We start from the raw sequence: 26,506 nt of genomic DNA, 5'->3' as shown, positions 1-26,506 counted from the left end.
ACGATCTATTGCACGAGCAGGAACCCGTGGGACGGATCTCTATGCATAAACAGCCAGAGTGACTTTTTGCGTGGCGTTAACCACGCGTTGTCCTAATCGTTCTATATCCTAACGCGTGTGCGTGCGGGCGTTATGGCAACAACGACAGCTCGTTCCGACACGAGTATTCGGCCCTTATCGGACACCATTGTGCCAGTCGAGCGTGTATGTATATCGCGACGCGCGTGCGGCTATATTATAAATACTCGCGCGCAGAGACAAATATAGAGAGTCGCAAGTCGTGCGCGACTAATTTCGATTTCGATGCTGCCGCGAAAAGCCACACGACACACCGCTGCACCTCGTGTCGTATTTTAGATATAGCCTAATGTATAATGTATGCATGAATATTTCACGAGACCCGCGCGATCGCAATAGCGCAGCGACTGACAGGCGCGCGAGCCCGCTTATCTCCGCGTGCATCATGCCAAAATGTTTTCGTACGAATGTGTATAATATATGTGTGATACACGGTGCACTTGCGTTTCGCGAGCGAGACTATTTTTATACTTTTCGGCGGCTTGTTTTGGGTAAAAAAGAAAATAAGGCGAACGCGAAACGAATCGGCTACCAGTTGAATCGTGGTTTTGCTCATTCACTCGCTTTTTTCACGACAACCTATAATGTATCATGCTTATAGCGAGGCTAGGCAAATAAAAGAAAAATAAAATTCAAATTCAAAAATTAAAATCAAAGCAAATTAAGGAATTGATCGTTTATTTTATTTATCTCATACATGAAATTGTGAACAAAGGATACAAAAATAATATTGATAATCGAGCCATTACGAGCCTTGTTCAGCAGCTGCCCAGCAAATATTAAATAAATCTTTGTTCATGAATGATTCGTCGATGATCATTTCACAGCAGAGAGTCGGCAGGGAATAGCGCGTCAAAGCCATGAAACTTTCCAGAGCCCATTCACGAAAAAATCTTCTTGACGCGATCTCGCACAAGTGCACACTACACGCAGTCCAAAAACTGGAGGGTACTTTCCAAATTTTTTCCGAATGCACGAACTTCAATAAGTCCGTGCTGGTGAGTTTTTTCGACGCCTCGGTGGGTTTCAATCGAATCAAATCGTAGAGCGACAGACTCGAATTCCACACGATCTCTTTCGCTTCGCTCGCGAAATCCACGTCATCGTACCAACGTTTTACAAGATCCGTCGACCTCTGGAACAATCCGTTATTACGGAAAATTTTCATGACCGCTACGGCGTCACATAAGTCAAGCACGTAGCCTTCTTTTTCAAGGCGCTCGAAAATCAGAACGCTAAACGATAGTACAATTTTGAAGATATCCCTAAGCTGAAACCATCGCGGATCAATTCTCTCGGCGAAATAATTCGCAGCGGGAAAAACGAAGCTCGACGGATCGGCGCCACGATTCAAGAGTAAATCGACGACGTCCGAGCGAACATTCGCCACGGCCCGTTGGAGCGGTGTCCAACCCAACTTGTTGGGGACATCGAGCGACACTGGAACGCGTTTTTCGTCGCAAGTCTCGAAGAACATTTTCACCAGACCGTCGTCCCGATACCTCTCTTCGCATCTATCGAGAATCATGTGCAGAGCGGTCGATCCGTCGTTGTCGGCCAAATTTGGGTCGACGCCGCTTCTCAGCAGCATTTCGGCGACCGTTTTCATCGTTGAAAACCGATCCAACCGTATCTTGCTCAGTGCAAAGTGCAGTGGCGTCCGGCCCGAATCGTCCTGGCGGTTGAGTTGCAGCGGCTTGTACGCGTCGTTGCTGAGCTCGAAAAACATCTTCAGAAACTCGACGCTGTGGTTTCCCTGGCATGCATTGTGCAAAGGAGCGATTCCCTCGTTGTTAGCTAAATTCGGGTTTCATCATTTTTTAGCAGCGTTTGAACAATTGGTCTTATCCAGTATATTCCACAATCGCTGTGGATTGGAGCCACAGCGTAGTACAGTGGCGTGTTACCCAATTTGTCCGTGGCGTTGACCCGCACCGCCTGATGATTTTCTTCGCTGATCCGGAATATCATGTCCACCAAGTCATGACCGATTTTACAATTCTTGCACATAAAATGCAGAGCGGTCAAGCCCTCTGCATTGGCTAAATTAAAATCGGCGCCGTTTCTCAGCAGCAATTCGGACGTCTTCGCGATGTCAATAATCCTGGATTGCAATGCCAAGTGCAACGGCGTGTTACCCTTGATATCCCGGGCGTTTACCCGCACCGTCCGATGACTTTCTTCGCTGATCTTGAATAACGTCTCCACCAATTCACCTCCCTTGTAAAAATTCTTGCACATAAAATGCAGAGCGGTCAACCCCTCTGCATTGGCCAAATTAAAATCGGCGCCGTTTCTCAGCAGCAATTCGATCATCCTCTTGTCGCTGTAGGCCAGAGCATAGTGTAGCGGTGTGTTACCCGACCTATCTCGGGCGTTAATCTGCACCGACTGATTTTTTTCTTTGCCGATTTCGAGTAACAGAGTCGCACATTCCACGGCCCTCTCTAGTTCACGTTGTGACCTACAGTTACCTTTGCAAATGAAATGCATAGCAGTTAATCCCTTCGCGTCGATCGAACGCGGATCTGCGTCTCTTCTCAGCAGCAATTCGACCAGCTTCTTGTGGCTCCGGATCGAAGCCAAGAGCAGCGGTGTTCGACTCATGTGGTCCCGGGCGTCGACCCGCACCGGCCGATGTTTTTCGTCGCTGATCTTGAAAAATACCTCCACCAAATCATCGTCGGAGTATTTTTTCTGGCAAATGACGTGTCGGTCGAGTTCGGATCGGCGCCGCGGCTCAACAGTAATTCGACCACCTTCTTGTGACCGTAGAAAACCGCCAAGTGCAGCGGCGAATCCGTTGTTCTTCGCGCGATGCAATTGGCATCTTGTCCGAGCTCGAGAAATTTTTCGACGATCGCGAGACAGTCGCTCATACAGGCGGCATGAAAATGCGTCAGGCCGGATTCGTCGACGTAATTCGCGTCGAATCTATCGTAGATTTTAAAGAGCATACGAACGCAGTTGTGGTATTGCTTCTTGGCCGCCCGGAGCAGTGCCGTAGTGCGACGCAACAATGGCTTGCCGTCTTCGTCGACTTCGGGCTCGTCTTTGTAACCGGTGCGAATCACGAACTCGATGAATCGTTGTCTTCGAACGCTGTTCTCTTGTCCAGCCCAGTAATTTATCGAATCTGCGAGAAGACACTCGATTTCTTCGGGAGGAAAAATATCTCGGAGATCTGGAAATCGGCCCTTCCATGCATATTCCATAAGTACGGGATAGAGTATATCGAGAAAATGATATCGAGCCTCTTTGATCGCCCAATTGACCTTTACACGTATACTCTTCAAAGTGTCTATTTTTTCCTTGTTATCCACGTGTTCGAGATCATCGTCGTTATTATCGTCGCTTTTTGCGTGGTATTTCAACGGGTACATCTTTCTGCGCACTCATACACCAACAATACGGTCGCTGGCGATTTGAAATATTTTTTTTTTATATTTCTTTCGCAAAAATCGCGCACTCCGGTCGAAGCGATTCCGTTTTTGCACCTGCACAGCAAGGCGTTCTGATAAGTACTGACTATAAAAAAAAGTAGTATGACTTGGCTATGGGCCTCTAGCCGTTACTTCTAACAACGCCGCAATGGTTTTAAGAATAGCCGCGCGAATTTCTCGATGAAAAGTTCCAAAAATATCGGAGCTCGAGCGTTTTGGTGGCTGACGGGAAGTTCAGAATCTCGAGCCCCTCGAACACTTCCGCTCACGAGTTATTATCGTACCATAATCTCAAAACTGTCTCTCCCGCTGCGCAATGTATAAGGGTAGTATACTATTGTAGAATTAAGTAAAAAATGCATTCACCAAAAACACTCTCCAGTAATGAACTCTGATATGAGTTTTTATATATTAAAAATTATTCCCTGATAAATTACCGCAATTAAAATTAATTTTAGCCAATTGTATAAAAAGTGCACGCAAATGTACAAGCAGCTGAATAATGTTTGTTTTTTGTTCTTTAATGTAGTTGATACTACCGTAAGAACTCGGTACGTATTTCATGGAAAGTGTTGAAATTAATAAAATAAGATTAAAAAATGTACTCCTACATTTTTACAACGATCGTTCAAGCCGCGTTGGTCGGATACCGTTGATACAAAAAGTTGTAAAAAACAAAAAAAAAAACGCCGGTGAAGTCGAAGAAAGAAAGAACGACGACTTCGCTGCTATATACGCTCGGCATATAATAACAAAAGCTGCGCTGCACTCGCACGTATTAGAAGAATGTGTCCCTCGTTTTTCAGCTTTCTTCTCTCATACAGTAGCAGTAGCCCATATATATATATAGCGGCGTGTCTAACGACGTACACGCGCGCGCGCGAGCTAGCCTATTTTTCTTTTTCTCGTTTATAATGGAGTGCCGCTGCGGCGCACGAATACGTTATCGTATACACACATATATATCAGCGATCGGCATGTGTGTGTGTATGTGTTACAATGCGGCTCTATACGTACGAAAACTTTATAATCCTTTGGAACGGCGTAGAACGACCCCGAGCTCGCATATTATGTATATTATAAGTTAGGGATGGATTAAGCAGCGTATATATGTGCCGCGGCGCCCCGAGATAAATGGCTGATTAGAGAGTCTCGAGCGTGAGCCGAGCAATTAATTGATTATGTATGTAAGTGTACACATGTTTATCGGGCGTCGATGCGATCGTTTCGCATGCAAAAGTTTCTCTGCTCTAAAATTTATATATAATTATAAATAAACGAGCGTGGAGCCGTGTATAAATTAATCGTAACGCGTTTAGAGCGCGTGTGCTTGTGCTTGGCAAAAAGCTCGCCCGAGATCGAGCAAGCCGAGAGAGAGAGAGAGAGAGAGAATCGGATCTGCATATGGTGTACAGACGTAAACACTCGAAACCAACGAGAGACGGAGATATAGGGAATTACGATCGATGCACATTCAATTACGCACGTGCGCATAGCAACGATAACACCGAGGCATTATTATTAGATCCGAATCACGCGCGCCGTTATAAATATGATACGCGATCCGCGCTGGAGTTCAGCGGCAGAATCTACGTATCCGGCAGTCGATACGTTACTATACGCACACACGTGCCGCTGCAGAGAAGATTCGCGCTCGTATCGAAGGCTGAGGCGCTATACTATCAAAATTCGCGCGATTCTCGCAATTGCGGCTGAAATCGTACGTCGTCGCGGATGGCAATGTCGAGTTCTCAAATGCCACGACGATTACACACGCGTGCACATGCACGTGACATAACAGTTCGGAGTTTAGCACGCCACACAGTACACACTGGCGTTACAAGTACCGCCACTCGAGAGACAAGCGAATTCCCCGTCGTAAAGTCCCCGTACAACGTGTGCTTGTGTGTGCAGTAAACAATTCGCGGATATCGCGCGCTGCGTGCTGTGCGACACGATCGTTCGGATTAGGCACCGGTATAAATAGAAGGACGATAAACGCGTATTAGATTATTATAGTCGAGCCGATTGCGACGCAGCGGATATACAGGATTTCATTTTGTTGTACACGCAGTATTGGACGATTAGTATAAAAAAAAATAAGGAATCAGTGTCCGAAAATGTACGTAAAATCCATCACTCAATATGTTTGTAAATAGTAGCGCTGCCGTTTCAATCCGATCGGTCTTTAAATTTGTTAAAATAAATCGCGTTGATAAGCTTCGATCGCGTGTTAATCACATGATAATTGGCACACAATACACATATCTAGTGCGTAGCATCATTGTTGCACTACCAATAACAACGGCAACAATAAACAACAAAACAACAGAACAACCAAACGGCACGTACTACTTCGAAGAAGCAGCGAAACAATTTTATATCAGCAAAGATACCGCTGTGGGTGCTGCTGCTGCATGTGCATCTCTCGCGTGCTGCAACGCAAGCACACACACACGCACAGATACACGCGTACGACGGACGAGATTCTCGTTCAAGTTCAAGTGTACAACTGCCGCAGCGCGAGTTTAATAGCGCACGCAGCAGCAGCCACAGCAGCCGGTCTTGCATAACTCCGAACTTTTGGCGTTACATACCCTTATACAGTGTTTATTTTTAAAGACGACGAAACGCGCGTTATGTTCGCGCGCTGTACCACCACCAACACGGGGAGAGGTAACAGCAGCTTTTACGCTTTTGAAAAGCTCGTCCGAAATAGACGCGGACGGCGCGGCGCACGTGGAAATTTTCAAGCGAAATATTCATAATTATATTCGTTTGGATGCGAAATAAATGTTTTCTCGATGTATATAGGTCGAATTTGCCACCTACCTATGTGGAGGGTTTCCACGATTTGGAGGCGGTCGAGTCTATGGAGTACAGACCGCTGGGCAAGACCGGTTTATTGGTCAGCAAACTGTCCCTCGGCTGTGGAACGCTGGGCTGTCATTACGGGTACATTTATTCACGAATTATGATGTTTTATTGCGACGATGAGAATCTAGAAAAAAAATCAAACAAAACGAAACAAATGATAACGAGAGTGAGATGAAAAATGTAAGAGTGAATATTTTTTTTTTTTTTTTAAGAAAATACAACGAGGAAGAGGCCATAGAGACCGTGAGAACGGCCATAAGGAAGGGAATCAATTACATCGACACCGCGTACTGGTATGGACAGGGTCAATCCGAGACTGTCCTCGGCAAGGTAAAATAAAACAAAATGCTTCGGTTTTTTTCCACATTTTTCTTTTCACACACTTTATTTGTTCGTTTCGATCGAGTATAAAATTCTTAAAAAACTGAACAATCCCTACAAAAATATCAAACATCAAAGACTTAGTCTCGTCGAGCTCAGATCGACATTTTTAAATTCAACACATATATCACTTTTTGCGAGTATAACATATCATTTACGTTTTTTTTTTTATAATTTATTTCCTATAGGCACTCAAAGGAATTCCTCGAGCTGCGTATTACATAGCTACGAAAGTCGGCAGGTACGAGCTAGACTACGAGCGCATGTTTGACTTTTCGGTATCGGAGACTCGCAAGAGTGTCGCCAGGAGCTTGAAATTGCTTCAACTCGATTATGTAGACGTTATTCAGGTGAAAATGTTCCTTTGATTCTTCATTCTCTTAACGAGATTGCCGTTGACTTAAATGGAGAGCTGTCAAATCATTACATAAAATTGATCGATTTTCCATACAGGTTCACGACGTTGAATTTGCCCCATCTTTGCATGTGGTGACCACTGAAACATTACCAGAGCTGTCGCGACAAGTTCGAGATGGCAAAGCAAGATTCATTGGCGTCACAGGATATCCCGTATCTGTCCTCAAAGAGTGTATAGAACAATGCAACATTCGGATCAGCCTCATCCTCTCTTACGCTAGATACACTCTCATTGATGATACACTCTGCGAGTACATGCACTTTTTCAGGGTCAATATTTATAGCATAATACTTGAACTTACTTTTACTAGGCACTATATAACTATGATAAATTACTTTGATCTTCAATATTTAACTATTTCAAAATATTTCAAATGTTTAACAATTTTATAGTACGTTTTGTTCTTGTGCTCATTATCCTTACATCGTAGTTACAATACAATCTTAATTATCTATAGTCACAATCTTGAGTAACGCAATAAAATATTACAGGAAAACAATATTGGAGTAATAAATGCAGCAGCACCTTCCATGGGATTGCTAACGAATAAAGGACCGCCAGAATGGCATCCTGCTTCTAAAATGGTGAAGCAGCTTTGTAAAGAAGCTGGACAATATTGTCAAGTGTGTTATTTTATCAGCTTATTGACCACATTTTATAAAAGTCACAATTTGTTTAGTATTTAAAAAATTTTTTCTTAACTAGGAACGTGGAATTGAGTTGGGCAAATTAGCGGTTTGGCATTCTTTGCAGTGTCCTGATTTTGCTACTAATTTAATTGGTATGCAAAATTTAAAAGACTTGGAAATGAATTTAAACACTCTGAACCATGGAATCACAGATGAAGAAGAAAAAACTTTAAGTTTCATTAAAGAAAAGTAAGTTATAGTATTTCCATTTAGTATAAGTAACTGGATAGAATAAAAAATTTTTTTTGATGAGATTCTTATAATTTTTCAAACATTCTCAACAGATACTTGTCAAAAATAGTTGAAAAACACTGGGAAGGAGATGAAATTTCCAGATATCGCAAAGCAATGTCCAAGTCTTAAATTTAAAATTAAAATTGTTGAATAAATTTGTAATTTCAACTTAAACAATATTTTTAAGTAAATATGTACTATCATTAGTCTTTGTTTTATCATTTTGAGAAGGTAAATCTCACCTTTGGTAAAAAAGTAATGTTTCGCATTTATAAAAACCTCATGAAAATAGTATGGTACTAATTTAAGAGAGTAAAATTAGAAATCATCTATATTACATGTATATTACATGTAAAATGTTGAAAAAGTTAAGGCTAAAAGAATGCAATTAGAGTATTTCTTAAATTTATCGGCAAAAAATAACATTTTCTTTTGATTTTGGAACCAATAATGTTACTTTCAGCTATATGACTCAAAAAAAGATGATATTAGTCACTAACATATAATCGTTTTCTGGAATAATTTGTCATGTAATCTTCACCATCAGGTTTGATACGATAACTTAATTCATACATTGAGATGGACATGACTGAACCAAGAATTCGTTTGTGGTACATGTGAAATAATTCAAACTTTTTTTTGAGACACAATGTTTTACCACCTTCATTGTACTCCGATGCTACAAGATTGACACAGCTATAACCTTGCTCATTTGCAAAGTCAATAGCTGCTTGCAATAAAGCAGATGCTATACCTTTACGTTGATAACTTTGTTGTACAAAAAGGCGTTTTAGCCAAGCTCCTTTGTCCAGCCTATGACTTTTCAATAATCCAATGCAGCCAACAATTTTCTTGCGTTGAGAAGAAACATCAATGTTGCGAGCCTTAAATTCTTTTTCTGGCATAATGGTATAGTGAAAGTCAGCTGGTTTACGAGTCATTGTGTAAGGTTCGTATACCTCTGCTATCCAAAAACAGGAGAATGCATTGGACATGTAAATTCTGAAAAAATGAAGATTCAATTAATAACTTATATGCATAACATTTAGAACACTATTTGAAATAAAATTCAAACCGCAGAACTAGATGCATTTTAAAATATAATGGGATTGACTTCTGACTGTTAATCTCAATTTTGAATATAATTGAATGTAAAAAATTAAAAATAGTTTGACATACCTTGAGGCATTTCTTATTTCTTGCTGGACTTCTGAACATTTAACAGTAAAAGCTATGTAAGTACAAGTCATTATCAAAAGCACTACGGCTGGTATTACGAGGGCACACAAGGTAAATGGAACACTTAAAAATATGAACATCAATGCAGCAAACAAGATCATCAACTGGAATGTCAATTCTCGACAAACATTTCCAATCATTGTACTGTTCAAAGATGACATGACGCCTTCTTTGGCCAAGTCGCAGCAAGTGTATTCATCGCCATCCTTGAAGGGCCTAATTACGACTACGTGACTCATTTTCGGGTTATGTCTGAAACAAAAAACGAAAAATTGTCGTTGGCGTTCTTTCGAACAATTTAAATTCAGACGAACGTTTTTTATTTATTAGAGAACGTCTTTGTCTTACCATGTGCTGTACAGATAAGAGCTGTCACGAAGCTATATCGAAGAGAATATAGACAAGAGGTAGAAGCGCAGGTCTCGAGGCAAAAATTGAGTCTGATTATAAGTGGTACCGAAAGCAATGCGAAGAGGACGCGAGCGATCAGCTTGCTTATTTCGGTGATTTCGGTCGCTCACCCTGTCCCTAACGCACGTGTGTAGATTGTAGAGTAGAGCGGTAACTACTTTACGAATCGCGTCTAGCTTCATACTCGATTGTGCGCGATTAATCGAAGCGGTCGTCAACTCGAGGCTGTGTTCACTGTAAACATCGGCCAGTCGGCGAATGCAAGTCGAGGCGAGTGTAAGCATGGCGACCGAACAATGGTTCAAACTTCTTCAAGATGCCAAGAAAACGGCGATTATTCAAGATGGTAATCAAATAATTTTTATTACTATTGATTATTTGCAACGATGAAATCCATGTTATTCGTTTTCCGTTTGAATTGACGGTTGACATTCATAAAATTTCAAATAATGGAACTTGACATTTTGCATTGTGAGTTTTGTTTGATCAATACACTACAGGCTGTCAAACAAAATTCATTAAATGATAAAAAATTACTTACTGCTGAATTGGAGCACTTGATTGGTTGAATTTTATTTAAATTGTTGTGCGCTTTTAACTCATTGTAATAAAATTAATTTTTTTATGTATTTAATAAAATTATTCAGTGATATATAAATAGGATTTGTACTAATTAATGTACGCTTTTGTTTATAGGAAACAGAAAAGTCCACTTTTTATTTGAAAATGGCAAAGAATTTGTAGAAGAGTACAATTTGGATACAAATGTTGTGGTCCGGAGAGCTTGGAGAAAAAAAGGTGATTTGGGCCAAGATTTAGGATGGGAAGTTGAAATTGGCGATCCAGAGCCTAATATTAATGCAGTTGACAAACTTGAAACTGCTGGTATTCGTGAGAGTTCTAGTAATGTAAGTAATTGGTTTATTGAGGATCATAATTGAATTATCATTAATTAATTCACTGTTGCAAAATTTTTAGCCCATTGTTTCAAGAAGAATCACTAAAACTGGCTTAGAATGGAGAATAAGAAACCTCAGCTATCCTGTTGATGTTTACTCTGTAACAGCAGAAGAGGATGGAACAATCACTGTCAGAACTAGTAATAAAAAGTATTACAAAAAGTTAACAGTACCAGATTTAGAAAGAGTAGGCCTGCGACCAGAGCATGATAGACTGAGTTTCAAACATCAGTACAATACTTTAATCATAACGGTAATGCAATGAATATAATTTGAAATTATTGTATGAATGAGAAAGTAATTTGCGTTCAATTTTCAGTACAAAAAACCTCCAAAGCTAATCGAGTTGGAGAAAAAGATATTCGAAATGGTATCAAAACAGAAAGTTAATAAAGACGGTGATGTTCAATGTCCAACCAAGTAACAGGATAAATTGAAGAAAATGTTTGACAAAGAATTCATTCAATTGTATCAAGACTATGAAATTGTTTATTTTAATGAACTGCACAAAAATTAATGATCGATAATTAAGTTTAATTATGTGTCTATTTTAAAATGAGTTACAATTTATTTTTCTATTAAATGTAAATAATAAAATATTTATAATGTTGTAAAATTTGAGAAAAGAATGTAATAAACATAATTTTAAAAACATAACTGCATGATTGATGAGATTAAGTAATAAAAAAAAAATCTTGAGAAGTCAATGTGTCATTTCAAATTGTACAATCGCGAGTATACAGATGGCGGCACTTGGTGGTGCGTAACGTGTAGGACTTTTTGCGCATGACACTTTAGCACCGGTGCTGTTAGAGTGCATGTACTTCTGTTGCGAAAAGATGCGATAATAAGAGAGAGAGAGTAATTTATTCGGCCGTGTGTGATTTTGTGCAGTGTTAAGTAAATAGAAAACAGAAAATTATCAGTGATCAATCAACGCATCGTCAAGTCCCAGACCGAAAACATGTCGAAGTCTATACCGGACAGGTAAGCAGCAGCGTGTCTCTCGTTTTGTTGACGTCTTTCGAGCGATATGATCCACGACGAGTTCTTTATTTTTCGGGATTTTGCATCACTTTGCTCGGTTTACATTCGGTACACGCATATATAGCGTAATTACGAGCCGTAATTACTTACGAGATTGCGCTGGAACAACGACACGCGACACACGTGTGCGGCCGTATACGCGGAGACGTCTTGTTTTCACTTGCGTTGTGTACTACGAGGGTTATGTTGTTTTTTTTTACTTTTCGGCTTCGAAAACGCTACGTACTATCGCTGAGATACAATTATGACAGATGCATTATAAATCTCGAGCACACGAACGACTCGAGTTATAAATTTCATCGGATCGTTGCATCGTTGTTCCGCAAAGTGCATCGCAACGCGGGATTTCAACGTCTTCCGAGCTCGGCGGAGTCGCCTTCCTTGTTTATCATTCGAGCTGCTGATCTCTACGTTTTCGTGCGTCGTCGGTTAGATGGAGTTAGATGTATACATCGTCGCGCGTAGCTGTCTCTCCTCCTGATTGTTTACTAATATAATATTCTATTTTTTTGTTTATTTACACTCGTTTTTTCTTTCATCATTGTTCTCGCAGGTGGCTGGACTACAAGTCATACGGCACCAACATAACCAACACAAATATTTTACCGTTCAAGGTGCCACTCAAAGAAGTAAGTCGAAATGTTTAGTCATACATTTAAAATGTATAATAATATTTTTGATCCTTTGAAACACCCTACTTTTCGTGCTCGGTTTAGTCCGTTTTTACCCTGAAAATAAACTACCCGTGCGCGAATTTGATTTACTCACCACAGTCTTGAACGCTGCGCGACTTTACCAAGCGTAAACAATATAAATAAAATATGAGTGTGTGTGTTTGCACCTGACCCAGGGATATTAAATGTACTCGATTCAACGCCCCCCGGAGGAGTTTATCCCGATTATTTCCAGTCGCTTTGAGGCTCTACTTGTGCGAAACGCGGCAGTACGTCTTGTTCCTCGCGATTCGTTCGCGATGTTAACGCGCAAATTTATTTTTCGCGATTCCACCGACGGGGATACTCGCGCATAGTCTCGTTAAATAGTCCATCGCGCGATACTTTGAATGTTTTTCTGCATTCATACGTATCGCTCGTTCGTCGAATATTCGACTCCTTCTTTCGTTTCGTTTATTTTTGGTCGAAGGGAACGAATCGAATATAATGCCGAGTGAGAGACAGATACGATCTCTCGTCCGCGCGCGTGTTTCGATATCGTCTCTCGCTCTCGTCTGATTGGCAAATCTCGATGCGATGCACATACACACATACACGTAACGGAGAGAAAATATGCCGAGACACACACACACACACACTTATGATACGATATCCCAAAACAAAAGAAGCAAATCGATCGAGTGAATTTCATCCTCCGCTGCCATCATTCATCCTCTCTCTCTCTCTCGCTCACTCCGTGGCGCGAGGGCATATTATATATTATATTGTATAAATACCTCCATGGACGTAAAATACAATCTCTCCATTCTCTTCTGCGCGAGACGAGAATTCGACGTCTTCATCTTGAAATGCGCTACACACAGCTCGCGAGAATAAATAATCCTCGTTAACCCGAATTACACCTGCGTGTGCCATTCATCTTCGTGCAGCAGCAGCATAACACGGAACCCAAAGTAGCCGTGTATACGCGCGAATCACCTATATTATACCTATACGTGTCGAAATTGACCTTTGGCACGTACGCACGAGAAAGATATTTTCAACTCGTATATGCACATTCTTGCGTGTGTTTAAGTTTCTTTATGTGATTTTATTATACGCATCTCTGTACTCGCGCGCGCGGGGGATCGCACCGAGAGTATAGTACCCGTGTGTGTACCTTGTTTCGGCGCTTGATTTTATTGCCTCGCTATCGGAGTTATAAAATGCATAAACGTGTCTCTCTTTCTCTCTCTGTGGTGTGCGTAAATGGACTTTAATCATTGCGTGTACGTCCGCACGTGCACGTACACACACACAGACACACGGGGGCTCTATTTTTAGGCCGGTACTATTAAAAACTGCACGTATATATTTTAATTAAACCAGTAACGAAATTTGCATACACAATCGCACTCGGTGCCTCGCAGTGCGTGCGGGGGAGGCCAAAGAAGAGAGAGAGAGAGAAAAAAATCTATTTCTCAAATTTTTCTATACCGATTTGCGTCATTGCGAAGAAGAAAATCGGCAACGAGAGTCAGCACGAGTCCGCTGCTGCTGCTGCACACGCGTTGCAGCGATCGCCACACACGTGCTGCGTATATATAATATAATCTCGGGCTTTGATCGCTCGCCTCGATACAGTCGGTGCCGTGAAAAATAAGTCGCCGATTTCGCTCGTTACTCGTGTGCGTTTGTGTTTTGTGTGTGGGTAACATGAGCTTCGGGATGGCTCCAGTACACGTTAATAATGTCTTCTCTGTCGATCTTGTTTTCTTTTTTTTTTTTTTTGTTTTTTGGTGTTGTTTTTGTTGCACAGCAACTTGCCGCGTACGTGTGCGCAATTTCTCTTTTCGATTTTCGACACGAGAATCGTTCGGAATTTGACGTCTTATAGGGGTAAATTAAGCGTTGCAGTGCAGACCCTAAACTCAAAGTTATGACGATTCAAATTCCTGAGATACAATTTTAAGCACACCAAATGGTGCCTAGAAAATGAAAAAAAAAATTAAAAACTTTCGAAATTTTTAACTCATAAACTGGGCAGAACCTGGCCAATTCTCAACCAATATATTGGCTATTAAACTGGTGAGGAACTGACCAGCGCACTCAACTGGGATAAAAACAAATTTTTAAGTTGATAAACACAACCAAGAGTTTGGCCGTGTTATATAAACACTCTGATGTTACACGCTATAAAATTAGATTATTTAACAATGGTGATGCTATATAATGTTCAAGTAAATCCATTAACTAAGTCCTGTAGATTCAGGGTGATTTCAGAATCAAAATAAAAAATAGATTTTTGTTGTGAAATCTATGGTGAGAAATCCGAAATAGGTGTCAAAAATTGCATTCAGGAACTCAACTCCTTATTCATAAAAAATGGAAAAACAATGTTCAGGAACTCAACTTCTTAAACATGAAAAAATAGCATAATTTTATTTCCAAGCCACTGCGAAAACAATCAGCGCAATCGTTCATCAATATCGACCGTTAATTACACGCGCATCGGGACTTTTCAAAATCTAAAAAAAACATCAATCGAACGCCTATGAATGTCGCATCGGTCGCAGAGTGCACCGAGTTCAATGCAGAAGCAGCCGAATTACATCGTCTCTGCTGTGGTACACTGCCTGCCTGTTCGTTCCGTGACACGACACTTCCGCTATTGGCCCCGAGCGTTCACACAGCCTGGCGCTTTCTCGTATTAATTCTCATAAGAAAAAATGTAGTTCGAGCGTCCGACGCTGACAGTTTTTCAGAGCGCGTCCTGGTTTTCCATAAGATTACGTGTATATGGTGACCGTAGCGCCACTCTAAGCTCCGCCCAAACGCTCGGATCGAATACGCGTTCGATTACGTGGCTACTACTTTCTCTCGTAGCTTCGCCATGTGTTCTTCGCTTTCCGATATAAATCTTTGAGCACATGTATGTACAGTGCACGCGGAGACGCCGCAGCGTAAACAGTTGTAAAAAGGTTCTCGTCTACTGTGATCACGCGATTATCGTGTAAAAGAACAAATATTTACAAAAATTACAAGTGACTCTGTGTGTCGCGCGAGTGTGTACGAAGATGGATCAAGACAGCCGAAATTTTTCCAAAAAATTAAAAAGCTTACGAGAAAAGGTCAATTGGGAGATCGAAGCAGATCGATACGCACTTCTTGATCGACTCTTTGCCTTGTTAACGGATTGGATAGATTGGAAGGGTCCACTACCAAATCTGCGAGACTCTTTGAGCCCGAAAGAAATTGAGCGTCTTCTCAGGGATTGCCTAGCAAATTACCGAGAAGAGGATCTTTACAAAGCAGAACTGATCATCGACTTCGTGGCTCGCACCGGCTACAAGGACGAGCCCGAAGTGGACGAAGACGGAAAGCCGGTGTCGCGTCGCGACACAGCAGTGCACTCTATCATACACGTGAGTTATACAGGTGGCAGCGGACTCGTCCACGATCTGTTCAAGATTTACGACAGATCTGACGTGAATTACGTCGACGAGCCCGGTGGTGTGACTCATTTTCACATGGCCTGCACGTACGGCTTGTACGACGTCGTCGAGCGATTTCTCGAACGCGGCCAGGATCCGAATTGCCTCGGCGAGCCGAACATCCTTTCTCCACCGCTGCAACTGGCTATGGAATCCGGGAACAAACAGCTGGTCGAATTGCTATTGAGAAGAGGCGCCGATCCAAATATAGCCAACGACAAAGGAGTCACTGCTCTACACGTTATTAGTTATGCCGATGACGATGACTTTATCGAGATGTTTTTCGAGATCTGGGACAAACGACAGTCGACGGCCCGCCGAGTCAATATCCAGGACGTAAATGGCTTCACACCGCTGCACATGGCTGTCGCAGCACGTAACAAGAGGGGTATGGAGAAGCTGCTGAGGAGAGGCGCAGATCCAAATGTAGCCAACTTCGATGGATGGGCTCCTCTGCACGTTATCTGCAGCGGAGGCGATCTCAGCTACGACTTGGCGGAGACGTTCTTCGATATCTGCGACGACCAACAGCGGATCGTGGAGATCGACGCTGTGGACGAGTTAGGTGATACACCCCTACACTATGCTCTGGCCCCCGGCAACCAAAAACTGGTCGAATTGCTTCTGAGAAGAGGCGCCGATACGAACTCGGTCAACGAGGATGGAACGACACCACTGCACTTGATTTCCAAGAGAGCCTCGAGTCGAGACGAGCTGTTGGCGATGTTTCCTCGGCTGGCGCAGCTCGATGTCGTGGACAAATTGGGCCGGACGCCACTTCGATGGGCCGTGGAAAATCTCGTGCCTCGCGTCGTCGATGTGCTCTTGGATCACGGTGCCGATCTGTCGAGCTTCGTTTTTCCAACCGCGAGCGAATTTGCCGAGCGATTGGATAGGCGAGCTTTCAGCAGCATATACCCCAATTACAAATTGATCATGGCGTCCAGTCTACTGGTCATCGCTGAAAATCTCGAGGAAAGAGGATACGTGTTCAACCGGAGCGAGGCACTGACGATCATGAGATTCTTCGCTGAACACGATTTGTTCGAGAAGCCGTCGGCTCTGGAAAGACGTTGGAACTACGATTGGAGTAAATTAATACCCGTAGAGGAAGAAAAACTTCTCACGTATGAGGACTACTTTAAATTTGCGGAATTGGATGTTCTTTCGATATTTCACGATGGAGATAAAGAGGCTTGTGAGTTGCATCTGTGCGAGATGATGTCTAGAGGATTTTTCCGGCGTTGGGCACTGGATCCTTACATGAAACTCATAAACTACCGACTACCGATCAACTGCTGTGAACAGATCCTTAGCAACATGTCAAATGAAGATTTGTATAGTATTTGCTTGGCAAATGCGGGCGAAATCTCATAAACGAGGATAATGTTGTTGCGTTGAAAAATGCGTTGAAAGTATTATAGTATAATCTGATATTATTAATTTTATGTACCTTTAAAATAAAAAAAATTATAAAAATGAATTTCGATTTTTCCATTGATAAGTACACCAACATTTGAAATAAAAGAACTCAAAAATAATGAAATAGTTCGATCGTTAAAGCTTATACCTTGTATAAAAAACTACCATTATTAGAAACTATATTTAAACTAATTTATTGAATATTTAAAAAAAAATTATACTATACTACCACAACAATTCATAAATTTCAAATAATCGAAAGAACATGGGGTACCCAAGTAAACTTGAAAATCCGAATCACTAATCGTGCACAACATGGCGAATCTCGTTTTCAAACGCACGCGATAGCTGTTACGCTGCTACTCCATAGCTCTCTCTCTCGAGCAGCAGCAGCGATAAAAATTTGCTCGTCCCGTCACGCCCTTTGAACCCGGTCCGAATATAATTAATGTTCCAATCGAGAGTCGTTTATTTTATCTTCTTTTTTCACGCATCCATTTAATCAGGCCGGTCAGAAAAGCTCTCGGCTGCGCGCGTTCGTATCCGCCGCGTTGAATGTTATATGAGCCGGGCTCCGAAAACCTCGTCGAGTCGTTGATTCGTTTTTGAAAGTTCTTTTTCGTATAATTTATTACGTCCGAGAAAAGGTATTCGTATTTATAAAATAATAATAAATCGTAGTTTTCATTAGTTTCCAGTGTATCCTGTCAATTATCGGCTCGCGGGTACTTGCTTAAATCGACGTAATTACAATGAAAAGAGGAAAATGAACTTGGCCCTTTGAAGCACGAGTTGTTACACGGAGCGACTGTCTTTTTTTTTCAAACACCAAAATCGCGATACGCAGCCGCCCGCGCGCAAGCACCACAACTGGACAACTCTACGCGTCGATTTCCTCATACGTGCATACTATAGTACGCACACCGCTCACTCACTCGTCGAGGGGGTTACAATTATCAAAAAGTTCGGTGCCTCTCGTTGCGTGCACTCGACGCGAGAAATTTTCACCTTGAGTCGCGCTGCTGCAGCGATGATCCTTCGCTTCGCTCGGATTGTGTTTGACCAAAAGATAAACCGGTTCACCGGTATACATGTACAAGAAGCTCGTGCGCTGCCGGTATCTCTCCTCGCTTTAACGAAAATTGACTCTCGTTCATGGTATATTCCGCGACTCGAGCTCCTATTCTCTCGTCGTCGTCGTCGTCGTCGTCTTTGTGATGCGGCACATATATATATAGCTGCAGCGTATGTACACGAGTGTAAATACGTATATAAATACATATATACGCAGGAGAAAGAGCGAGAGGAGGACTGCGGAATAAAACGTGAGATATTTGAGGACGCGTTCGTGCATATAGCGGACAAGACGATCGTGGCATTGACCACTGCTTTTGCGCGTATAACATTAAATACATTTTACACGCGGATATATGCACACACACCGATCGCTCGAGCGAGCGCCTGAATTATTAAAAAAAAAAAAAAAGAGGGTAGCGAAATTTGTACATCGTTGTGTTTTGGGCGCGCGTGTCTGCGTCCGTGTGTGCGTTGCGCGCAGTGCCAGCACGATATAAAAAATCAGCCGCGCACCACCCATAGAGAAAGTATGCGTGTACAAAAGAGGGTCTAATTGATTTCGGCGCCCGAGAGGTTGATCGCGATACATACGTATACGCGTATGCACACTCGCATGCGTGGCACGCTATCTCTTCACCGCCTCTCTCTCTCCGTTCTTTCTCTCGCATCCCATTTCTCTCTCTCTCTCTTTCTTACTCTTACTCTCTTGTTGAATATCTTTTTGGGGCTCCGGCCTCTCTCTCTCTCTCTCTCACTCACTCTGTATAACGTGTAAAGTTGAGTTTAAAAAAAATGTCAGCACCGACGCACGCGTATATATCTGTACCGGCAACACCGTAGGGGGGCAGTCCCGCAGTCGCGAATTGGCTTGCACCCTCACCCGAGGCTCTCTCTCTGCACACGCACACGTGTAATACTCGCGATACATTGTCGGTGTTGTGGTTGTTGCTGTTATTGCGTGCCGGAAAACGCGCGAGCGAAGCGCAGCGATCCCCGAATATATAAAAATTGAATTCCTCGACGGGTTGTGCGCGCGCGGGTCATCGTGCCCGAGGCGCCTCGCGATACGCTGCGCGGCACAGCACCGACGGCCAACGGAGCCAGTCTCGAGAGAGAGAGAGAGAGAAAAAGAAAGATGATGCCAGTTTTACGAGGTCCGGATACGTATGGCAGGCGCATTATTGCTATTATTGTCTCACGGATCTCTCTCGGCTGCTCTGCGCGGAACGGTTCGTCGACGTAAAAGTGTACTCTTTGAAATCGCATGTGTGTGTAGGTGATGCGCTGCTATATATAAATATAACAACACACGCCGACGCCAAAAGGACGATTTCCCGGTAAAACGAGCGCGAGGTCTGAATTACGCCGAGATATGGAATTAGCCGCTTTGATAATGGCGATGGTGGGGTTTGGGTTGAAGAAGAATTGCGCCACGTGTGTGCGCGCGCGCGCATTAAAGCGGACTTTTTTTGTAATAAGTCCGCAAAAACAGAGTCCGCAGCGTATGTATGTATATAGCGATAGTCATCGGACGCGTCGTCCCGCGCGGCCTCTGCGGGTGTTCGCATGGTCTGTCTCTGATTCTCGCGCGGAATGCATATAATATAACGCACGCGGTTATACGGTACGTAGCGGGAGGAAACGTTCAATTTTTTTGTCGGGATCGTGGCTAAAATCTCGAACCCCGAACTGCAAAATTTTCGCGAATTCGAGGGACGAATTTTTCCCGCTACTCGAAGGGCTTATATCGTACGAGCGAAAAATGTCGATAGAACCCCCTCGAAGGCGCATTACGATCGCCGGGGGTTTGTATCGTATATGCGGTGTACACGCGACGAGCGCATATAGAGATATAATTTATGCCAAAGTCCGGGCCCCGAAAAAACTTCGATGACTCTGTGAAATATCGCTGATTCTCAGTTTCGAAAGATGTTATCTCTGCGGTCCTGTGGCTGTACACGTATTTATATACAACACACACACACACACAGACGCGAGTTGCAATCCTTTCGTACAGACCGCCTCCTTCGCTCTTCCTTCTCTCTCTCTCTCTCTCTCGTTTTAGCCTTATATGTGGCCGATGTCGTCGTATACATACACTCTTATACACATCTACAATCGCGTATAAGCCTTACTTTTTTTCGTGCATTTCTAACGCGTGTGTGTGCCGAGTGTATCTCTGTCGTCGTCGTCGTCGTTGTGTATTCCCACGTATAGGCGCGCGCGCCCGACGCTTTTGTCTCTCGTACGCTCCGGCGCCTCTGCTGCAAGGCGCACTCCTCGCTCCTCCGACCTGCATAGATTTTTGATCATCGATTCAGATAAAGGGGATATGTCGAACCAATTAATTCTCCGCTGGTGCGTATAACTTTATATACTCGCTCTCTCACTCTCTCGGTCGTGTTTTCGGTATAAAGCTCAATTTGCAACGGTCGACAAATCCCACCGTCGTTCAGAGGGGGGGCAGTTTAGTTTATGGTTTCTTCGACAATTAGTGAATTACCGATATCGAGCGATATACAAACACTCGTTAAATAAATAAAGATAATGATAATAATAACAGTATAAGGGTAAAGATCCAAAGACACATTTCACCTCTTTCTCCTCACTTTTTGTCTTCATTGAATATATTTATCTCTCAGCGGACTTTGGACGTCACGCGGAGGGCGCATATACGCGGAGAGAGCTGTCCCTATGCAAATTCGAATACACATACTCTCTCTCTCTCTTTCTCCCTCTCTCAGGGGGTACCTCGACAATACAAAGAGCCAGAAAAAAGATAAATATAAGGAAAATAAGGTCCGAAAAGTCTCTCTCTCTCTCTTTCTGTCTTCGGGCGTGCCGAAAGTGAAACCTGCCAGAGCCGCTGCTGCTGCTGCTCTTCGAGGTTACACGAATTCATATAATATGATGAATGGCATTTTCAACGTAAAAGAAGTCTTTTCGCAAAGTTTCCTTGGCAAGGGAAGATATATATTCACTCCGCCTCGTTGCAACGTCTCGTGCACGGCGCTCCGCGCATAAAGAGCAACCGTAGCGGTAGCAGCAGCGGTCGGCGTATGTATATACTACGGAGAAAAAGGAACTCGCGCTCATAAAGCACTTAATGGTCCGAGCGAAGTTTGCCCCCCTGCGTCCGCAAAGTGAAACTACCCACTAGCTAGCCGGACTTTTTCAGCGTACAGGGGGTGTGTATGTACGCATCAGCTCAGGGAGCGAAGATCTAATTTTTATCGCGCGCTCCGCGTAATATAGCTCCGATCCTTTTTACCTCGAACGTTGCGCGGTTGATTTTAATTGTATATAACTTATATTCGCGCTCGAGAGCTCTCGGCGAGCGCGAGCTTTTTGGAGCAGCAACGCCGCGAGTTCGAGTCGATCGAGCGAGAGAACTGCTGAGAGCCAGGAGGGCTTGAACTAGATTCTGCACGTGGCCTCCGCGGTCCGAGCATAATTTAGAAAATTATCCACGATGATTTATTAACGCACGTGTGCGTGCGTGCACACGCGTAAGAGCCGTTGCATCTTGTTTGGATGCGCGCATGCGGTTCATAAGTAAGACACTTTAAGGAGCACACACGCACACGCGAACAAAGGAGAGGGTGAAAAGACGAAGACACACACGCGTGCAGTATCCCTGAGACGTTTCATCAGATATAACGAAATACCATCAAGCTGCTGCTGCTCATCTCTAATGTTCTAGGAAGTTGCAAAAAAAAAAAAAAAAAGCATGGCGCGCACGGCACACCGGTAGCCAGAAACTGTACGCGCGGAGACTCCGCGTCGTATCTTACGACTCGATCGTGTTCCACTTTTCATTTTATTCGCGCGTTTACCTGCTGCAGCACGTGTTTATCTCCGACGACGCTTCGCGATATCATTTGCATGTGAGAGAGACACCCTTATGGCTACTTGGCTTGTTGCTGCTGCTGCTGATGTGTGTTTATGCGCGTTGGCCGTTGAATCGCCGAGATGTCTGGTCCGGCCGAAAGAAAGTGTGGGATTTTTGACAAAATCACGTTTTCGACGTCGAAATGTTTATCATATGTACGTACTCGCGCGAGTGTCCACTTTTGTCCACCGCGATGAATCGACGTTCGTCCTTTCTTCGGAGCAAAAATAAAAAGAGCCAGCTGTCAGGTACTTGCCTTTTGTAAGCTCGAACGAAAAATAAAGAGAGAGAGAAGGAAAGAGAAGAAAAATCTCATCAATGCGTGCGTTATCTGCCCCTCCGCGCGCTCTCCAAGGGCTTTGTTAGTCCTGTCAAACGCACACGAGCGTTTTTATCTCTGCTATATGTACGATTTCCAGCTGAAACCCTCCCCGAATCGATCGAAATTTTCGATAGATTTTGTGCCCGATAAATAAAAGAAAAAGAAATTCCGTCGCGACGTTATTCAACGAAAAATATTTCAATTACGAGACGCGCGCGCTTCCACGTTGGGCGCCAGATTCTCAGAGAGCGGAGTATAGTAGCGAGCTTTCGCGCTGCCCTTCGGACTAATTTGCTCGGCGTTATCGATGCCCTTACAGCAACTTTTCACTTTTTTCCGCGAGGGCCATAACTAATCGGAAATATCCCCAAGATTTCAGTCGTTCTCTCTCTCTCTCTCTCTCTCTCTTTATCGTCTTGTAAGAAAAAAAACTTGGGCTCTAATTCCTTCGCGTGCCCAGCCGTGTTCGATTGCGCAACTTTTTCCGCGTGCTTTCGAGCTTGTGTATTATATACCTCGCGTGTGCAACCTTGCGCGCAGCTGCGAGAAGCCATCGTTTCCTATACATCACCCCGTATACATCTGTTTGCGACAGCCAAAAGTTGCTCATAGAAGTAGTAGTAGCGCAGCCAGTATAGGTACTTGCTATATACCTTGCCGATATGCTCCTCGTCGATTTTATATTGTGCCTCGCGACACGATAAAACATAATATATGACGTTCGCGTGATTAATGACCATCTATATATGAGCAATTCTCCAAATGAAACGCATTTTTTGAGGTAGAATCGCGACAAATTTTTTTTTCAACCTACGCGGATACGGACCCCCGGGAAATGTTTTTGGGGGTCCTAGGAACATGTAACCACGTAGGAACCATTGAAATTTTAATAGTGCTTACTTTTATAGCTACTTTTGTGATTTAGAGGACGAAAAATGATGTTTTCTCGTACATACCACTAATTACTCAATTTCTAAGTCGCTGAAAAAGTATCAAAACTCATCTAAAAAAAATAACTGGCTACTGTGTTCGATAGGAAATTTTCTCAGCTTTCCAATGGTTGTATCAGATTTTCCGATAAGTCGCACATTCGCCGAGAAAATCGCCATCAAAAGTGCCAAGCTAAATATCTCGAAAAACTCGGTAAGGAAAAAGTGATCTTTGAGGTTTAATTTCGATTTTTCCTCGTGAAAATGAAATTTATCGAAAAATCTGACTACACCATAAGAAAGCTGAGGAAATTTCCTATCGAAAGCATATCTTTATTTATTTTTTCGGTGGAATTACGAGCTAGTTTTGATTGTAGCGAGCCGAAAACCTCGCGACCGCGCTGAATCAGCTCGGAAACAGAAAACAGCGAACAACGTGAAAGAAATTCCCATGTATAACATTGTAATTCCACCGAAAAAATAAATAAAGATATGCTTTCGATAGGAAATTTCTTTGGCTTTCTCATGGTGTAGTCAGATTTTTCGATAAATTTCATTTTCACAAGGAAAAATCAACAATTATCCAAAAAGTTCACTTTTTCCGTACTGAATTTTTCGACATATTTAGCCCTCAATGTGTGATGGTGATTTTCTCGGTGAATGTGCAATTTATCGGAAAATCTGATACCACCATTGGAAAGCTGAGAACATTTCCTATCGAACACAGTAGCCAGTTATTTTTTTAAGATCAGTTTTGATACTTTTTCAACGACTTAGAAATTGAGTAATTAGCCGCATTTACGAGAAAACATGATTTTTCGTCCTCTAAATCACAAAAGTAGCTATAAAAATAAGCACTATCGAAATTTCAATGGTTTCTACGTGGTTACAGGTTCCTAGGACCCCCAAAAACATTTCCCGGGGGTCTGTATCCACGTAGGTTGAAAAAAAAATTTGTCGCGATTCTACCTCAAAAAATGCGTTTCATTTGGAGAATTGCTCATATATGTAAAATGCATGCATTGCAAAGTCGTTAAAAGACGTCCAGTGTCCCTTGAAGCATTTAGCCGAAAATAAAGTCGATATGCACGCGCTGCGTTGCCGGATACACGACGAACGACGCTATTTCATCATATCAAATGCCCGACGTGCCAAAGCAATATCGGGAAGAATCGCGAGGATCGTCGGGGGCTAGCTGTCCCGATCTTCTCGAGGAGGTACGACGACGACGGAATGCACAGCCGCGACAACAAATCTCAACGCAGTCTCTCGTACTCTATATCTCTCTCTATCTCGGCCCCTCTCCACCTCGTTACACGTCCCATATACGCGACTGCTATTACGGCATTTGCCACGCCGTGCGCATACCATTATGTACTGCTACTACTACCACTACGTCTCTTTGCCTCGGCGTATATATAAAGATATCCGCGCATCGCGTCTCTTCTCCGTCTGCGGCTGGAATGGGCTTGGAAACAACCCCATAACTAAACGAGCTTAAAGGAGCGAGCAGAGCGAGCGTTATTATGTTATAGTCTAGACGCGCGAGAGGCGACTGCCGATTGTGCATCGTTTCGCTCGGCTCCCACAATCGATATTATGTATAATGTTCCGCGCGTTATGTGTGTGTGCGTAAGTATTATACAGATAGATAGATAGATAGATAGATAGAGAGAGAAATAGACACGTTTAAGTGCTACGTTTGCGGCCAAATTTATATCAAAACTGAAGCCGCGTAGGAGCAAGAGCAAGAGGAGTACGTGCGTATAGAGACGGAGCTATAGGGAGAGTAAAACACGAAAGTTTTTTTCTCCTCCCTGCAGCAGCTCGTGCGGCGTTCGATCGAGCGGAAACTCGCGCGCGAATTCGCAGAAACTGCACGCGAACTGGCTTAGTCGTATGTAATGTGTACGTGCAAACAAGCGCCCCGGCGACGACGACGACGACGACTTGGCTACTCGATCTCACGGCGCTTCGAAATTGATCGAAATTTACATTCCTTCTCGCCTCGATCTTCTCTTCTCTCGCGTGCGTAGCCATTAAGGGTGCATTATTATACACACACATGTACATGATTGAAAACGAAACGTACCGATACACACACGGGCGTATATCATCGGCGCCATAGGCAGCTGCTGCAGTTGCAGCGCCGAACGAAAAATCGAAGCAGCTCTCGGACTTCACGCCGAGGTGCGTTTATATATATGTAGTCACGCACCTCTACTGCCGTGGCTGCTGCTGCTGCTGCACATTAGGAGCTATATATACCCAGGGCTCGTGTGCCCTTCGCCTCGTTAGCGCACGGACGCGCGATTCTTTGTTTTCGGACTCGAGCTCGTGTGTGATATTATATTATACGGTGTTGTATATACCCCCCTGCCGTTAAAACAATCACTCGTGTGTCTTGTCTGCGTCCGTGTGTGTATGTGCTCGCGTGTGTGCGCTTGACACGAGGAGAGGTTCGGGTACTGCGAGGCGCCTCTCGACACGACTACGACGACCGGCCGACAAAAGGAAATTTATCGATTTCACGAAGGGCGTCGAATATCGCGCCACAAAAAACGAGAGCCGAAATGAAAAAAAAAAAGAGAGGAGAAGAAGAAGAAAAAACACCAAAAAGATTTACTCGCGAGCTCGTAATGATCGATCGATTTCCGAATCTCGAAACAACCACTCTTTGGCGAGAGAGAGAGAGGGAGAGAAAAGAAGCGATACTATAGTCACGAGAGATACACGCGAGAGGAGGCCAATTCTTACTCGAGCGCTGCAGGTTAATTAAATACGTGTACGCACTCGAGATGATTTTCCGCATCCGCATCTTTTTCGCATTTTGAAAGACGCGCATTCCTTCTAGCGGCTTAATTGATTGTTCTCGAGTAAGAGAGAGACTCGCGAGAAATTTACAATACTTTTTGCGTACATCATGTATACATACATTGTG

The 26,506-nt window shown here is 43.3% G+C and overlaps 5 protein-coding genes across 7 annotated transcripts in view; 3 read left to right on the top strand and 2 right to left on the bottom strand.

Annotated features, from left to right (window-relative positions):
- Positions 1-1,875: 1,875 nt before the first annotated feature.
- Positions 1,876-2,685, bottom strand: LOC106655804 (tankyrase-2-like). Its single transcript, XM_014376361.1, has one exon. It carries the CDS (start codon positions 2,683-2,685, stop codon positions 1,876-1,878), a length of 810 nt encoding a protein of 269 aa, XP_014231847.1.
- Positions 2,686-5,412: 2,727 nt separating this feature from the next.
- Positions 5,413-8,272, top strand: LOC106655840 (L-galactose dehydrogenase-like). Of its 2 annotated transcripts, none has more exons than XM_014376415.2 (8): positions 5,413-5,643; positions 6,336-6,476; positions 6,611-6,728; positions 6,968-7,129; positions 7,233-7,466; positions 7,689-7,820; positions 7,903-8,075; positions 8,171-8,272. In XM_014376415.2, coding segments are annotated over exons 1-8 (1,041 nt in total). In that variant the 5' UTR covers positions 5,413-5,641; the 3' UTR covers positions 8,250-8,272. The 2 variants fall into 2 exon arrangements, with proteins under 2 accessions (XP_014231901.1, XP_023316852.1); XM_023461084.1 differs by lacking the exon at positions 5,413-5,643 and adding an exon at positions 6,091-6,197.
- A 319-nt stretch (positions 8,273-8,591) lies between these two features.
- LOC106655842 (probable N-acetyltransferase CML6) lies at positions 8,592-9,866 on the bottom strand. Its single transcript, XM_014376416.2, has 3 exons — positions 9,708-9,866; positions 9,300-9,611; positions 8,592-9,122 (listed from the first exon to the last, which is right to left on the bottom strand). The coding sequence occupies exons 2-3, from the start codon at positions 9,596-9,598 to the stop codon at positions 8,609-8,611; spliced, it is 813 nt and encodes a 270-aa protein (XP_014231902.1). The 5' UTR covers positions 9,599-9,611; positions 9,708-9,866; the 3' UTR covers positions 8,592-8,608.
- Positions 9,867-9,975: 109 nt separating this feature from the next.
- Positions 9,976-11,282, top strand: LOC106655843 (protein DPCD). Its single transcript, XM_014376417.2, has 4 exons — positions 9,976-10,116; positions 10,467-10,678; positions 10,749-10,982; positions 11,049-11,282. The coding sequence occupies exons 1-4, from the start codon at positions 10,029-10,031 to the stop codon at positions 11,151-11,153; spliced, it is 639 nt and encodes a 212-aa protein (XP_014231903.1). The 5' UTR covers positions 9,976-10,028; the 3' UTR covers positions 11,154-11,282.
- Positions 11,283-11,536: 254 nt separating this feature from the next.
- LOC106655836 (RNA/RNP complex-1-interacting phosphatase-like) overlaps positions 11,537-26,506 on the top strand; it is a 60,527-nt gene continuing 45,557 nt past the window's right edge. For both annotated transcript variants that reach the window (XM_014376406.2, XM_014376405.2), the window contains exons 1-2: positions 11,537-11,716; positions 12,330-12,405. In XM_014376406.2, coding sequence (XP_014231892.1) covers positions 11,694-11,716; positions 12,330-12,405 — 99 coding nt within the window. In that variant the 5' untranslated portion in view covers positions 11,537-11,693. The remainder of the gene's footprint in view (positions 11,717-12,329; positions 12,406-26,506) is intronic.

This window comes from Trichogramma pretiosum, unplaced genomic scaffold (genome assembly GCF_000599845.2).
Source record: "Trichogramma pretiosum strain Unisexual culture from Peru unplaced genomic scaffold, Tpre_2.0 scaffold49, whole genome shotgun sequence".
Classification (NCBI taxonomy): domain Eukaryota; kingdom Metazoa; phylum Arthropoda; class Insecta; order Hymenoptera; family Trichogrammatidae; genus Trichogramma; species Trichogramma pretiosum.
This window is presented reverse-complemented; position numbering and strand designations above follow the sequence as displayed.